The 16,108-nt window shown below is 41.5% G+C and overlaps 1 protein-coding gene and 1 long non-coding RNA gene across 2 annotated transcripts; both read right to left on the bottom strand.

Moving 5' to 3' along the window:
- Window positions 1-4,533: 4,533 nt before the first annotated feature.
- LOC123149211 (uncharacterized) lies at window positions 4,534-6,287 on the bottom strand. Its single transcript, XR_006474532.1, has 2 exons — window positions 5,674-6,287; window positions 4,534-5,117 (listed from the first exon to the last, which is right to left on the bottom strand). It is a non-coding gene; the product is annotated as an uncharacterized lncRNA (long non-coding RNA).
- A 267-nt stretch (window positions 6,288-6,554) lies between these two features.
- On the bottom strand, window positions 6,555-7,604 carry LOC123149159 (uncharacterized). The gene is made up of 3 exons (XM_044568741.1): window positions 7,453-7,604; window positions 7,145-7,368; window positions 6,555-7,053 (listed from the first exon to the last, which is right to left on the bottom strand). Exons 1-3 carry the CDS (start codon window positions 7,546-7,548, stop codon window positions 6,744-6,746), a joined length of 630 nt encoding a protein of 209 aa, XP_044424676.1. The 5' UTR covers window positions 7,549-7,604; the 3' UTR covers window positions 6,555-6,743.
- Window positions 7,605-16,108: the final 8,504 nt, after the last annotated feature.

The following is a 16,108-nucleotide window of genomic DNA, read 5'->3' as shown; positions in this document are numbered from 1 at the left end:
GTACCCAAAGGACATATGCTCTTGGTCATCCACATGCTGCACTAATGGCCACATACAGATTGTTGCCGTAGCCTTAGAGATAACCAGCAATTTTTCTTGTACAGATGATCTGTTAAAAATGCAATCATTTCGACAGTTTCAAATTGCCCATAGAAGAGCACAAACTCTCACTCGGACGTGTCCCTTGAGTTTTGGGTGGATACCACCCAACCGGTTTCCAAACAAATTCAGTATGCTCGTTGGTAGTAACAAATTACATCAGAAAAAGATTGCAAATGGACAAGATAGAAAAAGATGATGAATTGTTTCCTCTTGATCACACAAGTAACTGTTTTGCTACATTGTCAATTTCATGTTGTCATTTAGTAAGAATGAACCCCCTCTGCAAAACCTACATGAATACTTTAGTCTTAACCAGGACTTTGGTTTTAAAATATTATGTCTATGAAAACTAGGCTCATAATTAATGAGGTTCACATAAGACTAGACAGTAAAGACAGTACAAGGTTGTCAGACTCGCGATTCTGTTATACGATTCTACGACTTTACGATTCAAACTAACCCGTATGATTCTACGATTTTAGTTCTTAGAATCTACGACTTTACGATCTTGATAGTGAAGATTCTACGATTTGCGATCCTACCATCGAAGCTCCGATCCGATTCATAATCGCGATTCTGACAACCTTGGAAGACACTATTGCTATTCGACCTCCATCGAAATACGTCTGGCATATGTGATAAATTGATATCAATCTCCGTATTAAATGGTGTCACACTGTTCATTTATTATCAATTAAAATCCCTATAAAATTGAATATTCAAGGGATTTGCCTTGAGCATTGAGGCCAACAAGGCCTCTTTTTTCTGCACAATATTACATAGGGATAGTAACTACTTGTGCAAACCGTTTTCGGATGTAGGTAAACTAATTAACAAGTAGGATAAGACCTGCATCTATCAAGTTCTCGGCTGATATATATGCTCGATTGAGTTTTTTTCTTCTTAACCACAAATAATTTTCTTCTTAACCACAATCATTACACGTATAGTGCAAAGGAAGAACCGGAGTAGTTTTATTCTCAATGACATTGCGCCCTTTGCTTAAGTATCATCAACGAAGATCACAAATTCATACTATTGAGACTTCTATTATGTGAAGGAATACCCGAGTTCCCCTCGCTCACCACAAGCGGCTGGAGAGGAAGGAAGCGGTGAGATCTCAGCCACCTCTCAAAGCCTGGTTTCCCATCTTGCCGGCTCTTTGCTCTTTCCACCTGATGTTTGTCCATGCAAGATTCAGAGAAACCCTAGCGATGACAACATGTTGCCTATGGTGGGAAAGAAGAAAATGGGCACACAGGAAATTCGTGCAAACATCAGCTCGAATTTTCATGTCAGTGCTAATTCTCGCGTCAAATTTCCCGATGACAATTCACTATATGCCAAATTGAAGCGTGGTGGGTAGTCCAAGCCAATTTGTGGATATGTCAAGCACAACGTTGATGCAACATTTGACCCAGATTCACTACTAGGACCGGTTCGTGCGGTGCGAGCAAGAGAATTGGAATATATGTTGATGCTTTCACGGAAGAAGCCATTGCACCGAGATTTGGCCTGAATCTAGCACAAACTATCAAGATGCAATAAAATGGTGGTTAACTCTAATTTTTTTGATGAGACCAAAACCATTCAAGAAGGTGGATACCTCGCATGTATCGTAGTAGCAATAATTGAGGATCACATGTCACTTGAGTTATCACATGCAATGTTTGATTACTATATGTGGGAGTCGACTAGTAACTCATGAACTAGCTAGACTTGGTCCTCGCCCCAAAAAATGCTAGTCTTATGGGTTACCTTCACAAATTGCATATACATGCTAACATATTCTACTTTTATTGCACTAGGGCTATTTCTCGCTTAGTGCAAGCCCTACACTAGTCTCACCTGAATGATTTTTCCCACATGTCATTACTGGGTCGCCCCGTTTCTTCTCTTCGTGGCAAGCGAACCAAAAGAGGCTTGCTCATTCACTCGTTGTAGTTGTTTCTGGGTTTTTCTTCTTGTTGTTGTATACTGGTTGGACATGACCAATTTTCACCGGCTTTTTACTCTTTCCTTTTTCTGTGTTTTTTTGCTGTTCATTGGGTTTATATTTTTTCTTTCCCCCTTACTCATTGCTGTTCATTGGGTTTTTTTACTCTTTACTGGTTGGACATGACCAATTGTTTTTTTGCTGTTCTTTAAGGTTTTCTTTACCGTTTTCCATGTTTACTTTTTTCTTTCTTTTTCTGTGTGATTTTTTTACGGTTTTCATTGGTTTCCTTTATTTTTCTTTCTTTCTTTTTCTGTGTTTTCTTTATGGTTCTCTTCATTTTATTTTTTGATTTCTTTTCTTTGTTTTTCAATGTGTTTTCGTTACGGTTTTCATTGGTTTTCTTCATTTCATTGATATTTTTATGTCTTTCTTACCTTTTTGTGTTTTTCTTTATGATTTTCTTTGATTTTTCTTTTTTCCCTTTTTTGTCTTTTTCTTTACATTTTCCTTTGGGTTTCATTTTTTTTTTGAAATTTTCTATTTAAATTCATGTCTACCACCTTGTACATTTTTTGCATAAAGACACTTTTGATATACATTTAAACTTTTTCAAATACATGATTAAAATTTTTCATAAAGTATTCTTTGAAGTTTGCCCTTTTTCATATACATTGTATATTTTTTGTATACACAACAAAAATTGGTTTTATACATGTTTGTACATTTTATGTATACATATGAAACATGTGATATGCGTTTAATATTTTCCAAATATATGATTAACATTTATTTACAGACATGTTTTGATGTCTGCTTTTTTTCATACACATTGTATAATTTTCATATGTACCATATTTTTTATAATAGTTTAACATATTTTAAATGCATGCTTAAATTTTTTCAAACACATTAGTTGAACATTTTATTTAATATGCATTAATTGTTTTTCAAACACACATTGAAATGTTTTAAAACTAAGTGAACATTTTTTACAATTGTATGTTTTTTAAATATCATGAAAATATTTTTTAAACGAGTTAACATTTTGTAAATGTATATTTTTAAATTGTATTTGAATTACACGAATATTTTTTATGTTTTTGAAATGCGTGGACACTTTGTAAATTTCACAAACATTTTTTTGAAAGCTATCAACATTTGTCAAAACTTATGGTAACAAACAACTTGCACTGCTTTAACATTTTTCAAATTCACGAGTTTTCAATTGTTATAAGTAAATTAAGTATTATAATATATATCTATTTAGAGTTTGTCGAAAAATATATACAAAAGAAAGAAAAGCCGAATAATCAAAGAAACATAAGTGTAAAAGGTATTAACTGGAAAGTTGGACCGGCAAATACTAGTGATTGAGAGGGCGCTCCTTTGGGAGAGATCTTGTGCAGTCTCACATGAAGCGCGTCCCTTTTATTGGCTCAAAAAACTAGAAAACCCTATTTGGCGCTCATTGCCACAAATTGTGGTCCAAACGCAGTGAGCGATCGAGCTCGGCCGACACATTTGACATATCCGCTGCTCTCAGTTTTGTAAACCTTTTCCTGTACGGTTTTGCCGGTTTTCAGAACCTTCTAGAAGGTTCTCTGAACCATTCTTTTCTTCTTTTCCGTTATTATTTTTCCTATTCAAAATTTCCTGATTTTCTTTTTCCCGTTCATTTTTTCATAATCCAAAAAAAGTGCCGTGGCTTTAGTTCAACTTTAGTTCATGAATTAGAAAAATTGTTCAGGTTTTGAACTTTTTCATAATTTCAAAAATTATTTGGGTTTGCGAAAATTATCCGTGTTTTTCATAAAATGTTCCCATCTTTCAAATTTTCCATTAATTCAAAAATATCACATTTTAAAAAATGTTTACATTTTTAAAGAATTGTTTGCTTATTTAAATTTGTACATAAATTAGAAAACTATTTGCATCTTTGAACAAAATGAGGAAGTTCAAAAATGCTTGTCTTTTTCAAAAATGATTTGTTCTTCAATAAAATGTTTGATTTTTAAAAAAAAAATTGTTCATATTTTCAAATCTTGTCCAAGTTTTTTAAAACGTGAACAATTTTTATTGAATATGTACTATGTAGGTTGTAGATTGTTGTCCCACATCACCGTTCGCCACCGTACAACCTGGCAAGTAGGGCTTCTTATCATGTGACGGTACATGCAGCCTGATGGAGTGACCTTGGGCTTTGCCAAATGGCACAAAACTAGCAATCACTAGTTAAGGGGTATCTCTTGCTAAGAATGAGTAAAACTGATTTAGTGGTGACAAGCTGCATTATGCATCTGTGTCATTTGTCATCACCAAGAAGTTTAAGTGGGTTTTCAATGGTCTAAGTGAATGGGAGGACTGTTAAATACTTTTTTTTTGTGAGATTGATTTTTAGAATGAAATATCTGTTAAACCGTGTGTTCAAATTACAGACTGTTTGCACCCTTGCATTCCTCGCGTCGAGATGTTCGGAATTAGATCCCATCGCATGTTGATATGTTTTGATGAATTTTTTTGTACAAAACTTGTACTTACAAATATAACAAACTTGTGCTCCACAAATAACACAGGTATAACTCTCCGAGACAACATACTTGTACTCCCTCACGGGTACTACTCCGATCGCATGTAATGCAATTTGTGCTTCATGCGAAACTATCACTCCCCATATGATCCTCACGTGATGGACCCTGTACTTCCTCAACGCTAGGCGCTGGCGCGCCGGCCCAAATTTGGGCCGGTCACACCCGGTACGTTCGATAAAATCCCTTTTAGTCGTCAGATTCAGGTCGCTTTCGTCCCCATCATACCGTTTCTACCCTGCAAATCATGCGAGCACGCATGGCAAGCGCCAGCGCCATGGACGAGCGACCTAACCCGCTGGATCTCCGCCGCTAGTCGGATCTCCATCGCTCCACGCCTCTCCCTGCAGCTCCAATTCGCCGGCGTAGCACATCCTCCTCATCTCCCGTTGTTCCAGCACCACTCCTCGCCGAATGCAGCTCATCCAAACATCGTTTCCAGCAACTCGCGTAGGCACCACCCATCATAGCACGACATCGCCGCCGTCGAACTGCACCATCTCGTTCCAACAAAAAACACATTTCAGCCCAAAAAGAACTCCGATGGGTAGTTGCAGCAAAACCAAAACTGGTTCCAGCAAAAAAGCAAAAGGTTTTCAGCAAAAAATGACTTGAGGAACTAGCAACCCAGTAAATTGCTTGAAGCAAAAAAGTTCCCTGATTCCAGTAAAAATTAACGCGATTCCAGCAGAAATGCGTCGCCGCCTCTTGATCGTAGCAAATAATCTCAACCAACAAAAAAACTTCGGAAGGTAGCAAATAATCTCAACCAACAAAAAACTTCAGAAGTTGCCGTCGCAGCAAAATCATTTGCCGGTTCCAGCAAAAAAAAAGACCCGGATCCAGCAAAAAATGACTTGGTTCCAGCAAAAAAGATGAATTGAGCTGAGCAGAAGCTGGAACCGGTGATTAAAAAAGAACATGGTTCCAACAAAAATGGCCTCTGCTTGTAACATCCCCAGCCAGTGGTTCCAGCAAAAATCCAGCCGGAGGTCAAAGCTTTACCAACAAAAATCTCCAGTATTAGGTTGGAGCAGGAAAAATTACCGGTTCCAGCAAAATCGAACCACGGTAGCAATTTTTAGGCTTGTTCCAGCAAAATCAAGACAAGATGGTAGCAAGAATTAGGACCGGTTCCAGCAAAAAAAGAACATAGTTGCTGCAAAAATCTCCCCTGCTTGTAACATCCTCACTAGTGGTTCCAGCAAAAATCCAGCCGGAGGTTGAAGCTTTATCTACAAGAATGGTCGCTGTCGGGCACTAGGCTGGCTGGTTCCAGCCAAGCACGCGGTGGGGGGGGGGGGGGGGGGGAGGAGGGGAGGAGATGCTACGGCGGAGCAACAACAAACTAGTGCTCTCATGGCTACTGGTGGAATGGAGAGAGAGAGAGAGAGAGAGAGAGAGAGAGAGAGAGAGAGAGAGAGGAGGAATCGAGCTTGAGAGGGCTTCTATGGTGAGAGAGATTTGATGAAGATAGATGCTGGTGCGGCTGAGGATAAGGTGGGGAAAAGGTAGTGGTGTGGTGCGGCTGAGGATAAGATAGGGAAAAGGTAGTGGTGCGGTGGGGAAAGAGAGCGGTGCGGGGCCATGAGTCAGGTCGTGTGTCTTGAGCGATCCGCCGAAAACTCAATCGGCGCCCCGGCGTAAAACATTTTCCATGAAACAAGTACTTCCCGCATGATGTAACATGTACTCTTGCGTAATCTGTACTTCCCACGGTTAATAAAAGAACTAAAAAGGCAAACCAGGGGAAAAAAAGAAGGAAAAAGCCAATATTAAAAAGAGGAACATGGAAAGAAAGGGAAAAACCACCAATCCTCCAGTTTTTTAGACAAGACGCTTGAAGTCATTTTATAATTGAAAAATATTATCAAGAATAACGGTGAACAATGCAATGGAATGACACCAAACTACAAAACGACTAGAAAAATATATTAAAATTACATCAAAAATCATGCTGACCGTCTTCTTCCATTGACTGTATGCAGTCGGCCGAAGTTTAAAAATCACACTGAAATAACGGTAAGAAAAATTGGTATCACTTGGGCATCGCCCCATGTAACGTGGCTTGCAATTCTTCACCATCGGTCTGGATGGTAGAAGCAAGAGTACGCCCTCTACACAGCTTGCGCGTGTTGTTGAGCGGCAACAGGGTGGCCGATCGCGATCCCGTCAAGCCTGATCTCGCCTGCCGACGACGGCCCCGCCACGGCCCCCATGGTAGTATTAGCACCAGCCGCCGCCGCGTAAAGCATGATATAAGATATGATCCCGAACACGGTGGCGACGATGCTCAGAATAGCCCCCATCATGAAGACGCCGTCATTGACGGCGTGACACCCCCGGCCCTGGCTAGTTTCGCGCGTCATGGGGATGTTCATCGCCGCACCTACCAAGAAGAACCGCTCCGCGATCAACGCCATTATCCTGCACACAATTCGCAACATATCCATCGCCGTTGAATTGGCGTCAGCTCGATCGAATCCTCGACATGCCTCTTATGAGAACGGAAGCTCACCATGAGAGGACGCAGAGGGCGGCGCCAGTGGCCCGCTTGGACTTGGCAACGGGCTTGGACCCGGAGAAGCCGGCGCCCCGGGGCTTGCAGCGGCCGCAGCAACCGCCGACGGTCGAGGCGGTGATCTGGGCCAACAGCAGCAGGAGGGCCGCCAGCAGCGCCAGTGCGTATGCCGGGTTGTCAGGGTACACGCACTCGTTGCTGTACACCTCAATGTCATTCCGCTGCGCGCCACGAAGCATCGCAAGCGCGCGGATCAGTTCAGTTTGCTTGAGATGGACGGAGCCACTACCATTCTACATACTTACCGTGAGCTTGGTGCCCTCGGCGATGGACCCCAGGACGGCACTTGCGACCCCAAACAACGCTACCACGACACACAAGACGATCACGGTAATCTTCATTTCTCTAACAACCTCACGACTTCCTTTTTTGGTCCGTCGTCCGAGATAGTGACTGCGTGAGGTGTTGGATGGGTATGAAAGCCATGATCAAATGTTCTGATGCTTATATAGAGGACGCTGGTCAGGTCGGTCACGGTCAGGCTATTAGTTTTCCACGAAGGTGCCTCTTCACGCGTATTGTTTCATTTTGTCCGCAAACAGCGTCTCGAACCGGCTGGCGAGAACTGCGAGGTTAAGGCTGACGATCGTACATAGTCGTATCCGAAAAACAACATCTCATGACAAGCCTGGTTACGTAGATACTCCCTCCATTTTATAATGTAGTGCTTTCTCTATTTCCGTGCTTCAATTTTGACCGTAAATTTAACTACCAAGACCGATTGCGGCGGGAGCAAAAATTATATCAATGAATTCGTATTCAAAAGAAGTTTTTAATTATATAATTTTTTTCCCGCCGCAGTTGGTCTTGTTGGTTAAATTTATGATCAAAGTTGAATCTCGAAAAGCGCGGGCGCATTATATTTTGGAATGGAGGAAGTATCTAGCAACGCAAGGCGTGTGCATCTGCCAACTTTGTGATTGATGCTGACAGCTGATTACGAGTGTTCTGGAAGCCGATATGCTGTGTACTGTACACTCACAGAAACAGGAAGGCAAAACACACACTCTTGACAGATTATGTAAACCCTCTATCTTGAATCTTTTCAAACCGGCCCTTCAAAACAACAATTGGCATTCCTTGCAGAGGGCCAAAACTCTTTCCTCCTCCAAAAGAACAGACCACTAGCTTTCCTCCTCCCCATGTCGGCGCAGCCGCCGGTTCGCCCCATCTTCAATGGCCTTTGGGCCATGGAGGTGCGAAGGACCTCGGCCCTTCGCTGATGGGAGGGATCCTGTTCCCGTTCTTATTAGGTTTAGTATCTTGACTGGGGTTGTGTGGCAGTGTCGATGTCCCCATGTTCTATCCCGTCTCAATAGTGCGTCAAGCGTCATCGAAGAGCGTGTGGAGGTGTGTCTTCGTCGGATCTCGCAGGGTTCGGTTGGTGCTGGTCTTCGATGGATCTTTTTGAATCCGGTCTTTGTTCGTCTTTGTTTGAGTGTTTACATGTTTGATCCTTCTGATCTACGATTTTCTTTAACAACTATGGTGGCTATGGTGCGCTAGTTCTATGGAGCCTTAGTACGAGGACTTCTTGACTGTCTACTACAACAAGATTTGCCCGGCTCCGGCGAGAGAGGAGCAATGACCGCGGTGCGCCTTCGGCTGGCTCCAGTGCTTGTAGTCCTTGCTATGTGGTCCATGAATCTGATTGTAATTTTATTACCTCAGGAGTTCTTTGTACTACTATGATTAAAGATGAATAGATTAGAAGTTTCTCACACCAAAAAATAACAATTTAGTTTAACATTTCTGAGATGGGAGGGGAAATATAAAAGGCTTTTTTAAAAACCTTTTTTGGGCGTAGGAGTTCTTAAACAGCCCTTCAATTTTATTTTTGAATTTTTATAGCCCTTCAAAATAACAATCGGCCTTTAATATTTTTGGAACAAGGGGCGATATAAAAGGCTTTTGAAAACCTTTCTTGGACACCGTAGGAGTATACCTCGAACTGGTTCCTCTCGCTGCCGCCACCCAACAACCCCATCAATTCGGGGCTCCTGCTATCGCCAAACCGTTCCAAACTGTTTCGCTCCTCATCAATAACCAATTCCTACCGATACCCGCACCCGCACCCTGAGCAGCCGATGCCACCATCAGAGATGGCATACATCAACACGACACTTCCGTAGCCCCTCCTCACTTCTCCCCCTCTCTCAAAGACAACCCCTTTCCCCTTTCCACAGACAATTCCTCTCCCTACCGCATCCTGCGCCCCACGCTGTCGTCCCTACACCGGTGCCGAGCGGTGCTGTGGTGCAAGTTTGACACGCATGTTGCTCCTGTCATGCCGGATGAAGGGTAAGAAGTCCCTCGTGCAACCCCTCCTTCCTTTTCCAACCTTCACCGGTCATCCCTTCGTAAATTACGTCAGCCACCAGGTGGACGCCGGCAAGAGTTTTGACCTTGTGCTTGCATGAAGAGGGGATTAAAATATGTGACAAGAACAAGTGGGCTCTGCGTGTTATTGTATAAGCAAAAAAACCTACATGTGGGAAATTTAAAGTAGCACAACACCTCCAAAACTTCAAAATGTTTTTAAATGCCACTTAAAACCATTAAAAATGCTCAAATTCAAGTGAGTAAAAAAATATGCACAATTTAGGCCAGAATGTCTCACATCACAACCGTTCGCCACCCTACATATTAGTCTAGCTAGTCAACTTTTCTCGGCACTATGTGGCAAATTTCTATACTACTCTCATATAATCTATGTTTCCTTTCTTGAACTTGAATGACACACGGATGAAAGGGAAGAAAAAGCAGGTCTTGCAAAAGTGCAAGTATTGTATGATCAGCTCCAGAGAAAATCTGGCCCGTTGAGGGCTCTGGTAAACAGCTGGGCATTTTCGTGCATTTGACTTGAGCACATAATATGATACGACTAAGGGCCAGTTCCTTTTCAGATTCTTCAGAGTCAGATTCTAGAAAACTACCCATGGAATTCAAGTTCTTTCTAGAGATTATAGTATGATATTGTGTTATGAGTTGTGTGCTGAAATGCATGTAATGCAATTAGACTGAAACTATGTGCTGAATTGCTAACACTTGGTTCTTTTGAACAGTTTCTCGTCGAATATGAGCACGAAAGCAATTTACGGATATCATAAAGTGCTAAATATTACAATTAAAAGGTAGTAATGTTTCCTTCCTAACAAAAGATGATGAACTACAAAATAGAAGGACTAATATCAAGATACGAGACTAACAACAACAACCTCACATGTTGAGGCCATGGTACCATCATCTTGGGATGTTTGAGTGTTTGCACGTGTAAAAGGCATGGGAGGTCACACATACACATCATTGTCAAACTTGTCAAAATACACACCACATAACCTGTTATCACGAATGCAGTTGTGGGGACACATGCATGCAGTGACGATTATCCTTTGGGTCTCCTGTTTGTACCGTGGTATGCCTAGGGGAACTTGCCATTTCATCTTGAGAACACCAAATGATCTTTCGGCGACGTTTCACAAAGAAGAATGGCAATGGTTGCATGTCTCGTGTCTTCCCTTTGGAGGGTGTTGTTGCAACTCTAGTACATGATACCGTTGCCCTTTGTATCGTGCTAGATATCCAACTCTGTTTGGATATCGGGAGGCCAAAAGGTAATATTTATCAACAATAAAACATGAATGGACATGAGAAATTTACAACGTAGCATCATGTATATAAGGATATGCGTACATACAAGATTACCTATTGGGGTTGTGAAAGATGATCATACTGAAATATAGCATTGCTCCATATATACACGTGAGGTATGAACAAACTAGGTCATCCAGGAACAACACGAGTGGATCTCACATCGAAATCACACACGGCCATGACATTTTCACTTGATGTGCACTTTGAGTTTCCACTATCTTTTTCCTTGCATTAAAGATTTCCACCGTACACACAAATGCCTCAATTTTAGCACTCTCACTTGCCATCTTCTTCATTCATCTTAGGAGTTGGCGAATAAGGATATGCCCTCTTCTTCGCACCCTTTGCACGAGTTAGGAAAGGTGTAAATTGGGCATCTCACCTTTACAGATGAAATCTTCCAAATTGACTTTAGAGGGATCACCTTGATATGTGGGAATTGGCACCCTCGCATGATCATTTGTGCAACAAGCATCAAACACCTCTCACATTTGATCCTTCTCCATGATTCGAGCAAACCAAAACATTGCAGCTTGTGGACGTGCCTGCAATCAAATAGCACAACTATACATAAAATGCAATGATACCAGCAACATTACACACTATTTGTAATTATGACATGACAACAATGATATCTTTAACTCAATGGCCACCAATTATCGGTAGCATCAATGGTCTTCGTAAAATGATACCTTCGTACACCAAATGTTTTTTTTGAAGCAATGTCTTCCATATACTATAATTAGTTCCACATGCACCCAACTTGTTTTTTAATTGCTGCCATGAATAGTTTCTGCTTGTGCGTTCATTGAACTTTCCATATCCACGTTCAGACAAACACGAGTCAAGGACGGTTATTTGCTTGCATTTCTCTATGCACACATCCATAAAGAAATGGTATGAGCTGCACTATCCCAATTTGCTTTGACTCCCTTGACTTTCTCCATTCACAACACATGTATACAATTTTTAATTTATACATATATAATTTATATATCATTAGTGGCACCATCATTAACAGTACCAGTAAATTGTTGCAGCGGTACCATGTTTGACAACCACCAAATAAGTAACACTTCATTGACAATACCGACAATATCATTTTTGACAAGTACCAAGTTAGTACCACCATTGAAACTGGTAGAAGATTTACACAACCAGTAAATTGACACTAGCAAGTTTAGCAACCACCATAACTAGTACATTCACACAACCACCATTGACATTAGCAAGTAGCAACAACAACAAATTGAGACAGAAGAAGAGAGGAAGAAGAGGGAAGAGCTCACATGCGTCAAGGGATCTTGTGGAGTCGAGCAAGGTGGCGCTACCTTTTGATGGTGATGCCGGGTGGGTCAGACGTCGGTGATGGTATCCTTAGACTTGGAACGACAGGGGAGGCGTGTTACAAGCGACACTCGGGGTCGGGGGCAGGGCAGCGTATGGCGTCGAGTTCGTGAGAGCGGGGTGAGAGACGGCATTGGCGGCAGGCGGGGAGGGAGGCTAGTTAGTCGAGGGAAAATTCCTATCTGGCACGGTGCCACCTGTGCTTGAACCCTAAAAAAAATTGGGTCTAGGGGGAGGAGGGTGGGGATAGAGGAGACAAGCGAGCAGTCGGCTAACTCGTTTACTATGTTTGTCTGGTTTTTGGCCTGTGTGGCATTTCCCCTGTAATTACTTGTTCAAATAGGGGGATTGCCACAAAATGAACCATTTTCTTTTGAGTGGGTGGCCAGAATTGGGGGTTTCATTTCAGATTGAATTACACAAGGTTTGTGACCATATTCTTGGGGATTCCTATGGCAAAATTGTGTTATTTTGTGCTTCAGATTCTATAGAGCCAAAATCTGCATGATCAGCGTGAAAAGAACGTGCACTAGCCCTAAAGAGAGGTCACACACACGTTAGCTATCGCAAGTTAGCCCATCTGCGGTTCGTGCGTTCGTTTTCTTCACTTTGCTGCGTAGTGCTACCTATTGAGCATTGCGTTGGATTTCCTCGAAGAGGAGAGGATGATGTAGCAAAGTAGCATAAGTATTTCCCTCAGTTTTTGAGAACCAAGGTATCAATCTAGTAGGAGGCTACGCTCGAGTCCCTCGTACCTACACAAAAATAATAGCTCAACGCAACCAACGCACTTAGGGGTTGTCAATCCCTTCACAGTCACTTACGAAAGTGAGATCTAATAGATATGATAAATAATATTTTTGGTATTTTTGGTATAGAGATGCAAAGTAAAAAGTAAAAGTCAAAGTAAAAGCAAAGCAATAATAAAGTGATGGAGATTAATATGATGAGAAAGAGACCCGGGGGCCATAGGTTTCACTAGTGGCTTCTCTCAAGAGCTTAAGTATTCTACGGTGAGTGAACAAATTACTGTTGAGCAATTGACAGAATTGAGCATAGTTATGAGAATATCTAGGTATGATCATGTATATAGGCATCACGTCCGAGACAAGTAGACTGACTCCTGCCTGCATCTACTACTATTACTCCACTCATCGACCGCTATCCAGCATGCATCTAGAGTATTAAGTTAAAAACAGAGTAACGCCTTAAGCAAGATGACAAGATGTAGAGGGATAGTTTCATGTAATATGATAAAAACCCCATCTTGTTATCCTCGATGGCAACAATACAATATGTGCCTTGCTGCCCCTTCTGTCACTGGGAAAGGACACCGCAAGATTGAACCCAAAGCTAAGCACTTCTCCCATGGCAAGAAAAACCAATCTAGTAGGCCAAACCAAACTGATAATTCGAAGAGACTTGCAAAGATAACCAATCATACATAAAAGAATTCAGAGAAGATTCAAATATAATTCATAGATAGACTTGATCATAAACCCACAATTCATCGGTCTCAACAAACACACCGCAAAAAGAAGATTACATCGAATAGATCTCCACAAGAGAGGTGGAGACCATTGTATTGAGATCCAAAAAGAGAGAAGAAGCCATCTAGCTACTAACTATGGACCCGTAGGTCTGAAGTGAACTACTCACACTTCATCGGAGGGGCTTGGATGATGATGTAGAAGCCCTCCGTGATCGATGCCCCCTCCAGCGGAGCTCCGAAACAGGCCCCAAGATGGGATCTCGTGGATACAGAAAGTTGCGGCGGTGGAATTAGGTTTTTGGCTCCGTCCCCGATCGTTTGGGGGTACGTAGGTATATATAGGAGGAAGGAGTACGTCGGTGGAGCTTCGAGGGGGCCATGAGGCAGGGGGGCGCGCCCTAGGGGGGCGCCCTCAACCCTCGTGACCGCCTCGTGGCTTTCTTGACGGAGGGTCCAAGTCTCCTGGATCTTAACTAATAAAAAATCACGTTTCCGAAGGTTTCATTCCGTTTGGACTCCGTTTGATATTCTGTTTCTCCGAAACACTGAAATAGGCAAAAAAACAGCAATTCTGGGTTGGGCCTCCGGTTAATAGGTTAGTCCCAAAAATAATATAAAAGTGGAAAATAAAGCCCAATATTGTCCAAAACAGTAGATAATATAGCATGGAGCAATCAAAAATTATAAATACGTTGGATACGTATCAAGCATCCCCAAGCTTAATTCCTGCTCGTCCTCAAGTAGGTAAATAATAAAAAGAGAATTTTTGATGCGGAGTGCTACTTGGCATAATTTTAATGTAATTCTTCTTAATTGTGGTATGAATATTCAGATCCGAAAGATTCAAGACAAAAGTTCATATTGACATAAAAATGATAATACTTCAAGCATACTAACTAAGCAATTATGTCTTCTCAAAATAACATGGCCAAAGAAAGTTCATCCCTACAAAATCATATATTTTAGTCATGTTTCATTTTCGTCACACAAGAATGCTCTCATCATGCACAACCCCGATGACAAGCCAAGCAATGTTCTCATACTTTAATAATCTCAAACCTATAAACTTTCACGCAATATATGAGCGCAAGCAATGGACATAGCACTATGGGTGGAATAGAATATAATTAGGGGGGTTATGTGGAGAAGACAAAAAAGGAGAAAGTCTCACATCAACGAGGCTAATCAATGGGCTATGGAGATGCCCACCGATTGATGTTAATGCAAGGAGTAGGGATTGCCATGCAACGGATGCACTAGAGCTATAAATGTATGAAAGCTCAACAAAAGAAACTAGTGGGTGTGCATCCAACTTGCTTGCTCACGAAGACCTAGGGCACTTGAGGAGGCCCATTATTGGAATATACAAGCCAAGTTCTATAATGAAAAATTCCCACTAGTATATGAAAGTGATAACATGAGAGACTCTCTACTATGAAGATCATGGTGCTACTTTGAAGCACAAGTGTGGTAAAAGGATAGCAACATTGTCCCTTCTCTCTTTTTCTCTCATCATTTTTTGGGTCTTTTCTTTTTTTATGGCCTTTCTTTTTTTGGGGCCTTCTCTTTTTATGGCCTTTTTTGATTCCTCACTTGGGACAATGCTCTAATAATGATGATCATCACACTTTTATTTATTTACAACTCAATGATTACAACTCGATACTAGAACAAAGATGACTCTATATGAATGCCTCCGGCGGTGTACCGGGATATGCAATGAACCAAGAGTGACATGTATGAAAGAATTATGAATGGTGGCTTTGCCACAAATACTATGTCAACTACATGATCATGCTAAGCAATATGATAATAATGAATGTGTCATGATGAACGGAATGATGAAAAGTTGCATGGCAATATATCTCGGAATGGCTATGGAAATGCCATAATAGGTAGGTATGGTGGCTGTTTTGAGGAAGATATAAAGAGGTTTATGTGTGAAAGAGCGTATCATATCATGGGGTTTGGATGCACCCGCGAAGTTTGCGCCAACTCTCAATGTGAGAAAGGGCAATGCACGGTACCGAAGAGGCTAGCAAAGATGGAAGGGTGAGAGTGCGTATAATCCATGGACTCAACATTAGTCATAAAGAACTCACATACTTATTGCAAAAATCTACAAGTCATCAAAAACCTCGGGACTACGCGCATGCTCCTAGGGGGATAGATTGGTAGGAAAAGACCATCGCTCGTCCCCGACCGCCACTCATAAGGAAGACAATCAAATAACACCTCATCTTTCAAATTTGTTGCATAACATTTACCATACGTGCATGCTACGGGACTTGAAAACCTCAACACAAGTATTTCTCAATTTCACAACTACTCAACTAGCATGACTTTGATATTATTACCTCCATATCTCAAAACAATCATCAAGCATCAAACTTTTTTTAGTATTCAAC

The sequence above is a fragment of the Triticum aestivum genome, chromosome 1A (genome assembly GCF_018294505.1).
Source record: "Triticum aestivum cultivar Chinese Spring chromosome 1A, IWGSC CS RefSeq v2.1, whole genome shotgun sequence".
NCBI classification, from domain to species: Eukaryota; Viridiplantae; Streptophyta; class Magnoliopsida; order Poales; family Poaceae; genus Triticum; species Triticum aestivum.
Note: the sequence above shows the minus strand (reverse complement) of the source record. Positions and strands in the feature narration are given on the sequence as shown.

Bases quoted from the DNA above. Each gene is read 5' to 3' on its own strand.
- LOC123149159 (XM_044568741.1), bottom strand. From the start codon at position 7,548: ATGAAGATTACCGTGATCGTCTTGTGTGTCGTGGTAGCGTTGTTTGGG. The intron at 7,369-7,452 runs GTAAGTATGTAG...CGTGGCGCGCAG, and splicing joins CCGAGGGCACCAAGCTCACG to CGGAATGACATTGAGGTGTA. The intron at 7,054-7,144 runs GTGAGCTTCCGT...AATTGTGTGCAG, and splicing joins GCCCTCTGCGTCCTCTCATG to GATAATGGCGTTGATCGCGG.